The following is a 15,819-nucleotide window of genomic DNA, read 5'->3' as shown; positions in this document are numbered from 1 at the left end:
CTGCCCTAGATGTTCTGTCTAACCTCAGTGCCACATAGCACAAGAACAAAAAGGGCATGGAGTCACTCGTAAACAGTGCCTCAACAATCCACCCACCAAGAGCTAGTGAGCCCCATTCTCCAACCCACCAAACACGACAGAGGCCCCTTTACTGGGAAATAAATACCATGGCTACCACTGGCTCCAAAACCTTAGACTCCCAGAAGTACCCAAGAACACTCACCCTCCTCATCAGAGGACAGGGCAGTGTCCCCACACTCCTCCTTCACTTCCCTCAAGACTTTCAAGTAACGCTGCTGGGTCCGCCATTCCCGTTCCTCAGGGCTTCGGGATGGTGAACGGTGCTTGTGTCGAAAGGGAAGAGCCGGGCCACTCCTACGAGCCATCTCCAAGAGATCCTATGGAGACCAAATGAGGTGCCAAGTCATCCTCAAATCTTGTTCTCTGGAGAGTCTGTAAGTCCATGTTTTACTCCCTTCAATGTTAAAAAAGCCCAATTCTCCCCCGTCCAAATGACATAGAAATATACAGATACATGACTATATACAATAAAAAGTACCTAAAGTTTGATCATTCATGATACAAAAAACCAAACAAACTCTGAAATTTCTTGAGTACCAACACAACATCATAAGTGAAAAATGCTGCACTGTATCGTGTGTCACAGACCAAAGCCCAAACACAATAAATGAACACTGAAATTCAGGCTCCGTGAGTTGCATATTAAACCTAATTTTGGCCGGGCAGTGGTGGCGCACGCCTTTAATCCCAGCACTTGGGAGGCAGAGGCAGGCGGATTTCTGAGTTCGAGGCCAGCCTGGTCTACCGAGTGAGTTCCAGGACAGCCGGGGATATACATAAAAACCCTGTCTCAAAAAACCAAAAAAAAAAAAAACAAAAAAAACAAAAAAAAAAACAAAAAAACCCACCTAATTTTGTTTACAACTGTGTCTTATCCCCCAAAATACACAAGTATTCCAAAAACCTGAAAAAAATTCTGAAACTTAAAACACTTATGGTTGTAAGCATTTCAAGTAAGAAACACTCAGCTGAGTTACATGGTAAAAAACACCCCATGTTAGTACTGTCCTGCTTCACTCAGAATTAATACTTATACTCAACATCTAGGTGTTTGTATACAAAGTCTCAAAGAACAACTTTAAGAACTCATTAGAAGGCCAGTGAGATGGCTCAGAAGACACCTGCCACCAAGCCTGGAAAACAGACTCTAGTACGTTGTCTTCTCTGCGTCACAAGCGCTCTGCCTGCGGCACGTGCACACCTACACATAAGCACTCACTTGCACACAAAGGAAACAAATAAAAATATAATAAAATTAAGAACTCCTAGTAACTTCTGCCCCAGAGAATTATCAAACTGGAAAGGAGCCTGAGGCCACCAAATTCTATGCTCTGTAGATATGTGAGAGAATCATGTCAGTATGTACTTCGTATCAATTCCAAAGCATCCTAGATATACTCAAAACCCATGATGAATCTGAAACCCTTTGCTTCGCTTTGTAAATACTGATTCTAGGAAGCGCTTTGTTTTTCATGGTCTAACATCTCTGAAATCTAAAAACCTCATAAGTGGACAGACAAAGCCCAACTTTTGTTAGTGGTTCTTTCAGTCTTTGTATCAGAACCACGTGATGCCATGATGCTTGCCAGGTCACTGGCCACTCTGTATACCATGCTGTGCTGTATACCTAGCTCCGAGCATTACTTACACTCCTGGAAGCAAGAATCTGTTTTAGCAGCCGGTGGAAATACTGCTGTTGGGAGTTGAGATACCGCTTGTACTGGGACTTGAAGCAGAGCTGACGATACTTGACCACCTCAGGGTTAAAGTGTCCATCTTAAAAACATAGAGGTACAACTGTATATGCATCAGTCCACACATATGTAAAGAGTATATAAACGATGTGGTTGCAGCACAGAAAGAAAACGTGACTATTTAAGAAAGACACCCAAAGATAAGACTCAAGAAAGACAGAGACCCCAAAATAAAAGAACAGTAAAAATAAATAAATAAAAACAAAAAACAACTCAATTAAGGTCACTCATAGTAACCACAGTAACACAATTATCTTCAGCAAAACTAGAACTGAAATACAACATCAAATCAGAGAAATACACAAGAATCTTCAGCTCCACCTCTGTATCTTGTTCGTATACTCACCACACAGTAACCCTGTGCGAGGGGGGCACAGCAGCACTACCCATTTCTATAAGGACCCATATGTAACCTTTGAAATCCTCCAGGGTCCCTACTCTGTTTTGCCTGAGAGAAGACAGTGTATTGCTACCAGAGTCCTGGGCCATAATCAAACAGATTGCTAACACCAAAGGTGACCTTGTATTTAAACTAATAACCCATCAAAGGAAGAAAAGCAGCTGTATATGGTAGTGTTGCCTGACACCTCAGCTATTTGGAAGGTCAGGCAAGATTATAAGACCAGTTTAGAGCCACCCTGGACAACCAAGTGAGGACTGTTTCTTACAAAAGTGAAGGGGGTTGGGGCTGCAACTCAGTGGTAGAATACTCGCCTAGCATGTACATACGTGAGCCTTCAAATACTAATTTAAAATCCTCAGAATAACAAGAGATTTGTTCTCCTCAGTCTTTAGCCACAATCAAATATTCCAGTTTAATAAGACAAAGGAGCTAAGGCTGACCCTTCGGACCAATCTGCCAAAACAAAGACACCCAAGAGCAAGGGAGGAAGAGGCCTCTGTTCTTCTCCACAGGTCAGCGAACAAACTGTGATCTAAGAGTGACCTCCAATTGCTTGCAATGTCTGAAGTAATAGCTGATTCAGGCAAAGATCACTGATGGAGGGGGAACCCTAGGTGAATGAAAGCTTCTGAGAAACAAGTCTTGATCCCAAAGCACCACCCAACAAATGACTAAGAATTGTAACAAGGCACTGTGGTCCATGCCCTTACCACCAGCACAAGGAGACAGGTGGGTGGATCACTGTGATTTTAAGGCCAGCATGGTTGAAACTTTACCAAGTGAACACAGGTGGCCACCATTCCCAATGATAGGAAACTGGTACCTTGTGCCTCTTGAGATGGTACAGTGGGAAGGAAGGTGACTTCCCACATAACATTGTTACCAAAAGAACTTGACACAAATCTAATATGGAAGCAATAAGACAACACATTCCCAGAAAGTAGAAGTGTACAACAAAAATCAGATGTTCAAACAAAACAAAACCTGCCAATGTCCAAAAAAGAAACAAACAAAATCCTCTATACATAGAACTAATATATACAAATAGATACAAATCAAAGAACACTGCATGTTCCCTGAGTATGTTATGGATTTAAACAGCAACTTACAAAGATATTTCAGGAGCAGTTAAGAAAATAAATGTGGGGGCTACAGAGATGGCTCAGTGGTTAAGAACACTGGCTGCTCTTCCAGAGGTCCTGAGTTCAATTCCCAGCAACCACATGGTGGCTCACAAGCATCTGTAATGGGATCTAATGCCCTCTTCTGATGTTTCTGAAGACAGCAACAGTCTTATACTAAGTAAATAAATAAATCTTTTTTTAAAATGAAAAAAGAAAGAAAACAAATTCAAGGAGTATTCTGTATTACTTGCTCAGTGTAAATTCTTTTACAGACAACTAACAGGGCTGGATTATATGGGAGATTTCCTTTGTGAAAAGATCTACATGCTAAGACAGAAGTGATGGCTTGTGTGTAGAATCCCAGGCAAGCTAAAGCAAGAGGACTATCATAAACTCAAGGCCAGCCCAGGCTGCACAGTGAGACCCATCTTTAAAAGAGAAAGATGCACAGTTGTGAGATGTCACGCTTCTCTGCAGGAAAAAAAAAAGCGAACAAGCTAGTATCCGTCTCCCTTTCTCTCTTCTTTAAGTTTAAAACCTAGTCATAACGATCTTTTGGGTGCTGGCAATGCTTTATTTCTTATGATGGTTACACAGCTGAGTTCTATTATGTACTTCCTATCATGAATCAATAGACTCTTATTCTTTAAAAATAGCATAGGCTGCAAATACAGAAAACCACTGTCCTCAGATACCACATCAGTCCATGAAAATGAAGACTTATAAAAGCATGTGTACATTAAGTGAACATGCGCTCAACCCTAACAAACGAAATACTGAGCTACAGACCTCGGAAGAGCTTCTGGGCAATGTGCAGAGGGTTTCCGAAGCGGAAGTTCTCCCCGCTGAACAGGGCAAGGATGAGCTCACTCTGCTGCTCTACACAGTCTGTAGGAAACTGAGGCAGAAACTGCTGGAGATGTTCGCGCTGAGAGTCACTTAGTACTTCCTGCCACGTGGAGAGGCTGACGACATCAAAGAATATCTCAGGCTGGGAGAATTTGAAAAAAAAAAAAAAAAGATAATAAAGTAAATATTTAACATTTTGTGTGTCAATGCAGTCTATTTCACAGAACATAAACTTTACCATCTTATCACTATTAGGTATACAGTTCAGGAGTTTTAAGTATATTCACATTTCTTATGCAGCCATCACTATGACCCTGAAGTTTTTTAAACAGACTAAAATGCTAATGATTTTGACTCAATTCTCAAAACTCAGAGATTAACTGGCTACGGTTGTACCCATCTGTATTCCCTGCATTTAGGAGGGAGAAGCAGGAAGACTGTGAGTTCAAGTCCAGCCTGGGATGCTTGGCAAATAAGAGCTTATTAAAGATAGTACAAAAATTACAATGTAGCAGTTCATGATAATCCAGGGGAAATTATCTCAAGAGAAAAGCTGTAAAGAAGCCATCACTGCCAACCAGGGTACAATGGCTGCCATGTGAATTCAACTTAAAGTAAGAAGCAGGAAAAAAGTAACTGAGGTGGAGTGGGTGTCTAAGAAAGGACTAAAAAAATGAAAGAAGGCAGGATGAACTTTAGTTTTTTAATTAATACATAGTTTATTTTGAGATTGTAGCTTTGGCTGTCTGGAACTCACTCTGTAGACCAGACGGCTTTGAACTCGCAGAGACCAACCTGCCTCTGCCTCCCAAGTGCTGGGATTAAAGGCATACGTGCACCAAGTCCTTTACAGACTTCATTTTTAATTCAGTAGCTACATATTGGATGTCTATGTGGTGAATAATAAGCTTAGCGTACAATTACAAAGTAGTTTAAGAACTGTTAAAGTACACAGAAATACACAGCTCAAAAAACATAATGTTAGGATAGTTAAATGGATCAGAAAGGGGAACATGCTGGAAGAGTTAAACAAAATCATAGAAGCAAAAGAACTAATGGCAAGTAAGAGTGATTACCATGGGGGAACTGAAGGTAAGACAGATGAGGACACCTAGGGACTTAAATGGCATTATTCTATACTACCCTAGGTGGTTATCTACAGTTTTGGGGGAAGAGAAACCTATTGTTTTATGGCGTTGTTTTGTTTTTAAGATGGTCTTGAACTAGTGAGCTGAAGCCATCTTCCTGCCTCAGCCTCCAGAGTAGGTAAGCATACTGAACACCATTCACACCTAGACATGAATGCTTCATCATTGCTTAAAAGACATACATGTATATAAATGTGCCAATACACAGGTATTTACTTTACTCTTATCTGTGACTTGTTTTAATTAGCTACTTCAGAAAATGTTTTATTTGATCAAGGAAAGGGAAGGTGTAGCAGTAGAAAGGAGGACGTGTAAACCTGTTAGGTAATTATGACTTTACCCCAACAATATAACAGAACCATGGAAATTTAAACAGGAAGCTACATGATAACTCAACCACAAAATAACCTTTCATGAATGTATCCCAATCACTTTTGAATCAATATCTTTTCCTAAAATCTTGTTTTTTCATTCAATTTTAGTGTTAGTATCTAACGTATCTGGCATGAACTAGGTACATAATAAAATAAGCACCTGATAATAGAACAGATCTCATGAAGAAACTTCCTTGAAAGAGTACACAGAGAAGATACAAATGAGGGCTGGATATGAAGTTCAGTTGGCAGAACGATTGTATCTGGGCTGGGTATGTAGCTGAGTCGACGGGATATCTACTCTACTTTGCACAAAGTCATGGGTTCAATTCCCAGGACCACGTAAACAAAGCATAGTGGTATATATCTATAAGCCCAGTGCTTGAGAAATAGAGGGAGAAGGATCAGAAATTCAAGGCTATCTTCAGCTACATGGTACATTCAAAGCCAACCTAGGCTATGAGACCCTATGGCAGAGAGAAGGAAGGGGGAGGGGGGAGAGGAGGAGTGAGAGCGAGCACATACAGGCCCCCTCTTACTAGATAGTAGCTTCCTTACTAATGATGGCTTGACATCTTACCTGTAAAAGTAATAATCATGTTCTGTCCCAAGACACATACTACTCCCAACTAGAAGGTTACCATGTGAACACAGACAAATCTGGGTTTGTTTCATGTTTCACAACAGGAAAAATCATTTAAGGGAAACACAATTCTGCTCTTAAAATATTCAACCTTCTTTTTTTTAATTGGTGAAAATTATCTTGTTATAATATGGTTTACTTATATCATGCTAGTATTATTCTGAATGGCTGACCAAACAAATATGTAAACTATATCGTATCCTGTCTTACTTGATCAGAATATTAACTACATTATACTTTTAAACATAATAAGGGAATGATGCTGAAATGTGAAAAATAAAAGGGAGCAAGGAAGGCAGAGGGCAGAGGAAAGGGGGTCGGAAGATGGGGAAGGAAATGCTTGCAACAATGTGACTACTCACATCCTCCAGAAGGTCTTCAGGCAGACTAACCCTGGTACCACCCAGAAGGCAGTCCTCCATGATCCCTGTACTGTGACCATCTCCACAAGGACCAAGTTCTAGGGGGTCTGTCAGCATGTGATCCAAGGAATCCATTGTTTCTTCTCCACAGGTATACTACATAAAAATATACCCTGAGACAGAAAACCAGAGATCAGGCGGATGCTAATATTTAATCTCAAGTCTTTTGTTTTTTAAAAGCAGGGTGCAGGGTCTTGTTCTGTATCCCAAAATGGCCTAGAATTCACTACTCAGCCTAGGCTGGCCTCAAACATGCGACAACCCTGTCTCAGCATTCCTACAGTAGATTACAGAGTAATTAACCATGCCTGGTTCCAATCTCCTTTTACAGCATGTCCTTTTCTTTAACCACACAGGTATCCTTCCACCCTTTCAACGCTCCATTGCCATCAAATTTTCAAGTCCTACCTAACCTAGTAAGACTTCTCAAAATGCATTCTTAAGTTTTCTACACTTTCACTTTATAGAAGAGTAAGACCCAGGAACTGAGTGGTAACCAGGCATGGTCAATCAAGTGCATGATCCCAGTACTTGGGAGGGTAAGGCAGGATAATCACAAGTTCACAAGGCCAGCCTGGGGTATGACATGAGGCCTTGTCTCATGTCTCAAAAAATAGTAAGTGACAGACCATGGTCCACAACTCCAAGGTCAATAATCTATGTGAACAGTTACATATCCACAGGCAGGATTGGCAAGATACCTTAGTTCGTAAAAGTGCGTGCCACACAAACCTAATGACCTGAGTTTGATCGATCCCTAAACCCCACCATAGGAAATAACCTCCACAGGAATGCTATGGACATTTGCACACATACAGACATGTGCTAATGGAATTTTTAATATAAGATTGTTTTTAAAAAGCCATGAATTCAACAAACATTAGTAAAACTCAGATACTAACATATAAATTATCTCTCAAGTCTTTTTTTTTTTCAAAACAGGGTTTCTCTGTATAGCCCGGGCTGTCCTGGAACTCACTCTGTAGACCAGGCTGGCTTCGAACTCAGAAATCGGCCTGCCTCTGCCTCCCAAGTGCTGGGATTAAAGGCGTGCACCACCACTGCCCGGCTCAAGTCTTGTTTTTTAAAGCAGTGGGTAGGGTTTCATTTTGTATCCCAGTTTTCACGTGATTCTTAGAGCTGTGCTTATTATGCCTATTATACAGATACTAACTAAAGATCAAAGTTTGGAAATAACTTACCCAACTCTAGGTTGGCCTGCCTGCAGATGTTAGCATCATATACAATACAACTTGCATATACTCTCAATTTAAATTGTAAACACTTGATATGACTTTATTCATCACATAAATTCCTAGGGCTCCAATCACCAGACTGATATTAGTTGTCAATGGCCAATCCGACCTTCAGATCCATATAAATTAATCCAAGTTTCCTCTTTCCTGTAATAACTGAACAGGGCTGGCCATTCTTTTTAGAAAGCTAAATATAAGACTGTACTTAGAGAATATCCCCCAAAGCTGGAATCAGGTATGAAGCTGAGTCCACTGTTCTGGACAGTGCTAACGCACAGTGGTAGTCAGCCTTCCTAATGCTGCCACCCTTTAACACAGTTCCTCACGTTGTAGTGACCCACTCCCCCAACCTTGAAACCGCTTCTGTTGCTACTTCATAACTGCAATTTTGCTTTTGTAAACCGTAATGTAAGTATCTGTGTTTCCCAATGGTCTTAGATGACCAACCTGAAAAGGTCATTCCACCCTCACTTCAGAAGGGTCACGACGCAGTTTGAGAACAACTGCTCTACATGTACTGGAATCTTATTACTATTACTGACAAACACACCAACAAGCCCACAAAAGTGGGAAGATCAACCAGATTTCTACCCTTGGGCAGTCACTTATCTGTGACATCTTACCTCACCAGGTTGTCAGGCTCCTTACCTGTAGTAAAGGAGGAGTTGGACCAGGGTCTCCCCACCATAATTTCTCTTCTTAGGGTCTTACAAGGAATAATCTCCAGCTAAATGAGTTTACATAACAATTCCCACTTCCCAAGTTCTCAAATGATAAAGAGCAGGCCTGTAATATACCTAGATCGAAACTCTTTTCTGCAAAATGACTTCAAGCTCTAACAGTATTTCAGATCAAGGAAAAGATATAGCGGGTGTTAAACGGACACAACTGTGTGGTACCCAGGTAATTGCGCTCACATCTTCAGCACACTGAGAGATGATATCCCGAATGCATGTGGTGCCTAAATAACTGAGTTAAAGTGAGAAAGGAGCAAGACACCGGCACTTAACAAAACTTCAAAAAAAAAAAGAAAAAAGAAAAGAAAAACACAGAAGCAACCTGATGCTTAAGAATAAAATCCTCTTACTGTAAGTGGCATAGACAGCGTGCAAAGTCAGTTACCTCATCTGACAGGTGCACAATGTACACAACTCGCTCGGAAGCTTCTTCCAATGCCGACGGTTGGTTAAGCTAAACGTAATATCTAGTGACAACCTCCGCCTTGCCACTTATTCTGCACAAGAACTCAAAATACAAAACATGGGCGCTACTAGAGAGCCGGAACCCAGGAAGCTGCAGATTTCTAAGTGTTGGGGTGTCGGAGACTTCCTCTCTAGACCAGGAAGGCCTCTTCTCTGCACCTGGGCTAGCCCACCCTCCAGACCCTCCCAAGCAACCAGCAAGCAAGGATCTCGTACCCCAAGCCGCCAGCCCAACCTGCGTGCAGCGCGCCGCGGCCCCGCCCCTCCCCCACACGTCCTCACCCTAACCCTCGCCCACCCGGCTGCCGCACGCCACGCGTGGGGCCCGCCGCGTGCCCACGGCGAGGGAGATCTCGAAGCCCCGCTTCTCCCCTTCTCCCCGCTTCTTCCCTTCCCCTGGTACCCACCAAACCCGACGCCTGGGCCCTCCCTCACCTCAGCCGAGTCCACGGGTCTTAACCCGGGATCGTCCGGCCGTGGGCTCCCGGACGCGCTCGCTCCCGCAAGGCGTCTGGGTGCGCGCACGTTCCGGGCTCCGGGAGCGGAAGGGGCGGGACCTGTGGGGCGAAACCTAACGGCGGGGCGGGGCGTATTGGGCGGGATGGATAGGGGCGGAGCCTGTGGCAGCACCTGAACAGCCCCGCGGTGTTTGGTACCACCTTCTACTTCGCTGCATAGCAGGCGAGTTCCATTCTGTGCGGGCTCTCCTGGTTCAAGAGCTTTGGAGGACAAAGCGATGTCGCTTTTTGTCAGCTGCGAAGCAAGAGCACAGTCTGATCAAACGCTGTGCTAACAACCACTTCTTGTGTGACAAAGTTTTTCCTATGGAGACTCAACACAATACTCACCATAGGATCCGACAACAAACCAAAATACGGATACCACCATAGTCCAACTTGGTAAACTACTCTTGGGATAACTTACAGGAGTATGGGTGAGGGTTTACTTAACAAGAACAGAAATGACTTAGCTGCAAAACCAAGGCTCACCCCAACATGGGTGATAGCTCACAAAAGCTGGGAACCTGGAATACACTGTACAGCCTACAAGCAGCTCAATAGGTTGCAGTGGGTACGTTCCAGGTGCCTCAGTTGGTTTAAACCTCTTCCAGGCAACTCAGCTGGTTTCTGCTGCCTCTAGATAGCTGGTATGGCCTCAGAGTCGACTTTAGCTTTTATCCTCTCAGAATCCTCTTTTCAGCTTGGCTTCCATCTGAGGGGGTCTCTCAGCTTTTATTGTTTATCCTGGCAGAGGTGCCTAGAGAATCTGGTCAGTTTTGGGGACTTCCTGAAAGCTCTTTTGAGTTGCTTACCTTCCTGTTTAAAGAGCTTCCCGCAGAAGAAAACTGTTAGGCACCACCACTCTCTCATGGAGGCTTTGCTGAGGCCACAGACAGTGAAGAAACTCTTGCAGTCTTGAAGGTTGGCCAAGTATAACACAGCCCATGTCTCCAAGTCCACACAACTTCCAGAAAAGTGGAAACATTGAAATCTTACTCTTCTGACTCCTCATTGCGCATGCTTTTCTCTAAGACCATCTTATTTAGAATGTCTTCCCAAATGCCGGACGGTGGTGGCGCACGCCTTTAATCCCAGCACTTGGGAGGCAGAGGCAGGCGGATTTCTGAGTTCGAGGCCAGCCTGGTCTACAGAGTGAGTTCCAGAATAGCCAGAACTACACAGAGAAACCCTGTCTCAAAAAAAACAACAACAAAAAAAGAATGTCTTCCCAAGCATTCTACAGTTTCCCCATGATCCTGGGTAGATCATCCACAGTTCCTTCAGTTTAATAAACATGTCAGAGGAGCAGGACATGCAAAGCATGGCCTTCCCCCAATGGAAAAATCATGCTTTACAAATAAAGCCAAATCTTTGCACACACACACACACACACACACCCCTCCCCACTGGCTCTACAGATGTCCGTACATCCTGTTGGAGTTAGAAGCTACCAGTTAGAAATGACAGTGCAGCATCATTCAGGATGACCAGACAGGACAGCTTCAAAACATTACAAATTGCCATTTTCATTATTAGCCCTTGTTTTTAGAGCAGTTTTAGGGTCATAGCAAAATTTAACAAACCACAGGTTTACCTCAAATTCTTCCCAATACACACTCTTCACCCACATGAGTGGTACATATTTTAAATAACTGATGGATCTATGTGATATTATTTCATGGTCCACCCCTACTCCACCTACTCATCCTTCCAATTCCCCTCCCTCCTTCCCACAACCACTGATCTGTTAAGTGTCTCCATCATTTATTTGACCATCAAACTCGCCACATTCCTGCCTTAGACCTCCAAGTACTGGCATTATCATGAATGCCACCGCACTTGGCAGAGATTGAATCTTTTATTCTAACTAGATAATAAGTAATATGGTTTGGTTTTGGTAGTTGGAACGGAATGCAGGCACTCTGCCACACCCTGAAACCTTTTGTTGTTTTAACATTAATTTGAACTTCCCTGGTGGTAACAGATGTGGAACATGTTTTCACACGTTCATTTGTTTGTGCATATTCTTTGCGAAGATGTCTTTGGGCCTCTTTTTCCACTAGGACTGTTTCTTTCTCTTCTTGTTGAAGTTATGTTCTTTGCATACTTTGGCTAGCAGTCCTTTATCAGATACATCATCCAAAAACATTCTTTTCCCCTGGGTCTGCCTCTCTATTTCTTGCTTTCACCGTCTTGAATTCTGTCTTATGGTAAACACCTTTAAGCTGTGGGGCTTTTGTTTTTGTTTTCTAGTTCGTTGGTTGTTTTGGTTTGGTTTTTTGCCCTGTAATTATTGTTTTATTTTACACTGCACACAATGGGGACACCTACATACTAAGGATCAGGATCAGCTCAGGACCCCCAAGACCAAGTTCTCAACACAAAGGAGATTATTTGCCTCAGAGGAATATAAGGTTAGGAATAAGACACAAAGACAGGAGATAGGGGATGAGGGAAAAAGGGAAGGGAACAAGGGAGAGGAATATTTGCCCCAAAGGGAGACAAAGGACTGCCTCTGGATAAAGGACACAGACATAGCCCATATGAAAATGGTAGCTTATAAAGATAAAAGGGGAAATCCCATGTTTGGATGAGGTGTTTAATTTTAATCGGGCATGTTAATCAGGTGAGCCAAAGGAGGGGGCTTTTGATTGCTGGACTTGATAGCTTGATCTTGCTAGTCAGCCTCAGGAGGAGGAAGTGGCCAAATAAGGGGCTAGACCTTGGTGCTTAGCTCTAGCATGTAATCTAATGGTTTTTAGCAAGGCAGAGGAAATTGGGGAGAAGGGCAAGGCCTGCCAGAGCCATGCTCCATTCTCCCTTGCTGGCCAGAGTCCCTTCACTAGACAACTTCCCTTGAGTTCTATCACATTTCGTCTTATAGCTGAACACAGAGCACTGGTTAACATTTTCTAGAGACAGGCCTTTAGTAAAGGGGTAAGTTGGAGGGGAGTGGAAGTACTCGAGGGCCCTATCATTTGGTCTGGATTTCTCTCAACAGTGACCTTCTCAAATGCTTCTCAGCCATCATCTTCATATGACAATGGATGGCTACAGGTGGCTGGATTTGAGCATTCTGTTCCCCCAGGTCAGCAAGGCTCTGAGAAACTCTGTAGGTTAGGCTTTGGTTAACTTAGCTTCTCCTGATCTAGTTAGGAAGTAAGGTGCTCTGCTATCTTTCACAATGCTTTCTTGTCCTCTCCCTCTGCTGGAGCACCGGGAATCTTTCTCAGAGAACCTGATCAATCCCATACAAACGTATGACCTTTCCTTTCCCCAATGACTGGATTCCCTGGGGTTTTTGAAATTGTATATGTGTGCACATGAGAACAGGTGCCTGAGAAGGTCAGAGGCGTCAGATCCCTGAACTCCAGTAAGGAGTGGCTGAGTCACCCAATGAGGAGGGTACTGGGAACAGAGTTGAGGTCCTCCGCAGGAGCTATGCATCCTATTAACTGCTGAGCCCTCCAGCCCTCCCTCGAAGTTTTCAGTCCTCAGATTTCTCCATACTGAGCCTCCAACAATTCTATTACAGTTCAGGATTTCCTATCTTGGCTGGCACTGGTTCCCTTGGAGGTTTCTATTCTTGAGGTTGTGATCTTCATGCCTGTTCCAATTGTGAGAGAAGCAGCTTGTCGTCCCATTACCTTAATACTCAATGGATTTACGTTGCTGAGTGTTCAGTTTGTTTGGCTTTGTACATGTTAGAAGGAAGATGGGGAGAAAATCGCCAAGGTTTTTAAGTGCCAGATTAGGAATCAGAAAGCAAAGTGCACTATTTTGAAGAGGGGAGTGTTTTGACACAGGGCTCCACCCTGTAGCTTAGACTAACCTAGAACTCACCATGCAGACCAGGATGGCTTGTGCCATATTTAAAAGAGAATATTTAACTGTATCAGTGGTTCCCATGTACACATGAGCAAGAGACATGGTTATTAAAAAAATATTTATTAATTTTTTACACCTGCTGGGTAGCACAAGACTATTAACACTATAACTCACTGAATATACAATAAATGTTCACATTTAAATAACAAGATAGAATCAATACTTCCAACCAATGGGCCAGCTTCAGCTTCTCATTAGGTGCTTTTTAGTTCTAGATATTTTAAGAATTTTTTTTTTGAAGGATAATTCCAGGTCAGAAAATAATTCAAGAACATCAAAACAGAAAAGTCTTTCCAGAAAAATAGGAATGTTACATGATGAAATAGCCATTTTTCTGGGCACAAACTAAACAATAAAAATGTAAAAACAATCTACATCCAACCCACTTAAAAATATTCCCACTGTAATGAATGCAGTCTACAGTGTCAATGTGTCTGGGAGGGAGAGATCACCATGGAAACCTTGGCCACATGTTTCCCAGATTGGGCTGTCAGAGGGATTATACTCTGCCATCTCTTTTGTCACCTCGGGATAAATTCATAAAATACCTGATCTTAGAACAGTGATGGTGTATGTTCTGGAACTTACTTATTCCATATAAGAACCAAAAAAGGAGAAAGAGATGAAGAGGTCCTTCAACAGTATTTTCCTCTGTGTATTTTAAAAGTTAAAAATAACTGGCATAAAACCAACATTCCTTCAGTGATTGGCTTTATTTTAATCACTGGGTTATTCCTGAGAAGAAGGGAGACATCTTGCTGGCTCACATTAAAGAGAATCCAACAGGTCAAATTTATTTATTTACTTGTGTAGTTTTTTCAAGTCAGGGGTTCTCTGTGTGTAGCCCTGGCTGTCCTTGAATTCTTTGTAGGAGTGGCCTCCAACTCAAAGATAGGCCTACCTCAGCCTCCCAAGTGCTGGATTAAAGATGTGCACTCACTCCCATGCCCAGCTCCAGCAGGACAAATTTAAGTTACAAAAACTCAAACTGTACCTTTGAGATGGTCTAGTGCTCTGTACTTTCCAAGTTTCTCTGGATGAGACCCTGGGATAGTTACAACACTACAGGACTTTTGGAAAACCCAAGACGGTTACAAGTTATTACACCACAGGACTTTGGGGATCGGAGTCTTGCATTTTGTGACTGGCGTCAACATTTCATGTTGAAATTATTGTTACCTTTTTGTTGGCAAAGATACAGAGTCCATTTTCAGTTTCCACACATTTTTTTGAGATAACTTTCCCAGGTTCTTTTCATGCCCAAATCTTCAAAGATAGTCTATGAATGAGATCCCAAGAGGAAAGTGCAGGATCTACATAATAAATAAAGTGACTTCAAACCAAATGATTACTTTTCAGGAAGGCATCTTTACCACCCAGAAGTTACTCTATTTCTTAAACCACAGACCCAGTTTTTCCTTAGAAATGTAAATAAAATAAATTGTTAACTTCATTTGAAATGAACTTAGGTCTCCCTGATCTGGAGTGATAAATTCACTCTACAATAATTATTTTTAAATATATGTCACAAAAGTTGTTATAATACAGGCTTTGAAGATGTCTTATGGGTACAACTGGAATGTGTAGTTAAAAAAGGGTGACACTTCCCCACTAGATTCACAGCAAACAAGACTCCCAAACAGGAACACATAGAAGACCACTATCACACAGACAACTGCGCTCCTCTCAGAACTAACTGCGTTAATATTCCTTCACACCCATCCCTTAACCTCAGCCTATTAAAATGGTCCCTTTATTTTTATTTTTGCCCTCAGTGGAAAGTTGGTCATCTTATATCAAGGTCTGGGTGAGTTACAATGGGCTTAAAGTTTAAAATGCTTAGAAGTAAGAAAGGCCACCTTTCTACCCAAGAATCTTCATTTTTAAGACAGCATCGAAAGTACTAAAATACACTCAACGCTGTGAACCAGAGTATGAGGTGGGGGCTGGAGTTGTAGCTCAGTGGTGGGGAACCTGCCTAGCATGCAAGAGGCCCTGGGTTTGATTCCTAGCATCACACACAAAAGTGTTATACATAAACACCTGAGTTTATGTATGTATGAGTAAGGAACTCATCCTTTACACGTAAGCAGTACGTGGATCCTGAAAGGTAGGACAAGGCTTCAGTTCTCTCTCTCTCTCTCTCTCTCTCTCTCTCTCTCTCTCTCTCTCTCT

General features: G+C 42.4%; 1 protein-coding gene across 8 annotated transcripts in view; it reads right to left on the bottom strand.

Moving 5' to 3' along the window:
- Nucleotides 1-9,770, bottom strand: part of Nfrkb (nuclear factor related to kappaB binding protein) — a 32,713-nt gene extending 22,943 nt beyond the window's left edge. For 6 of the 8 annotated variants that reach the window (XM_028776180.1, XM_028776183.1, XM_028776182.1 and 3 more), the window contains exons 1-5: nucleotides 9,692-9,758; nucleotides 6,739-6,911; nucleotides 4,152-4,353; nucleotides 1,730-1,857; nucleotides 224-398 (exon numbers count right to left, since the gene is read on the bottom strand). In XM_028776180.1, the coding sequence (XP_028632013.1) occupies nucleotides 224-398; nucleotides 1,730-1,857; nucleotides 4,152-4,353; nucleotides 6,739-6,873 (640 nt within the window). In that variant the 5' untranslated portion in view covers nucleotides 6,874-6,911; nucleotides 9,692-9,758. Of the gene's footprint in view, nucleotides 1-223; nucleotides 399-1,729; nucleotides 1,858-4,151; nucleotides 4,354-6,738; nucleotides 6,912-9,691 lie in introns of all 8 variants that reach the window. The other 2 variants (XM_028776187.1, XM_028776186.1) reach the window with 1 other exon arrangement.
- Between the last annotated feature and the right edge of the window lie 6,049 nt (nucleotides 9,771-15,819).

This window comes from Grammomys surdaster, unplaced genomic scaffold, assembly GCF_004785775.1.
Source record: "Grammomys surdaster isolate TR1022 unplaced genomic scaffold, NIH_TR_1.0 266, whole genome shotgun sequence".
Taxonomy (NCBI): domain Eukaryota; kingdom Metazoa; phylum Chordata; class Mammalia; order Rodentia; family Muridae; genus Grammomys; species Grammomys surdaster.
The sequence above is the reverse complement of the archived record's forward strand: the minus strand, read 5'-3'. Positions and strand labels throughout refer to the sequence as shown.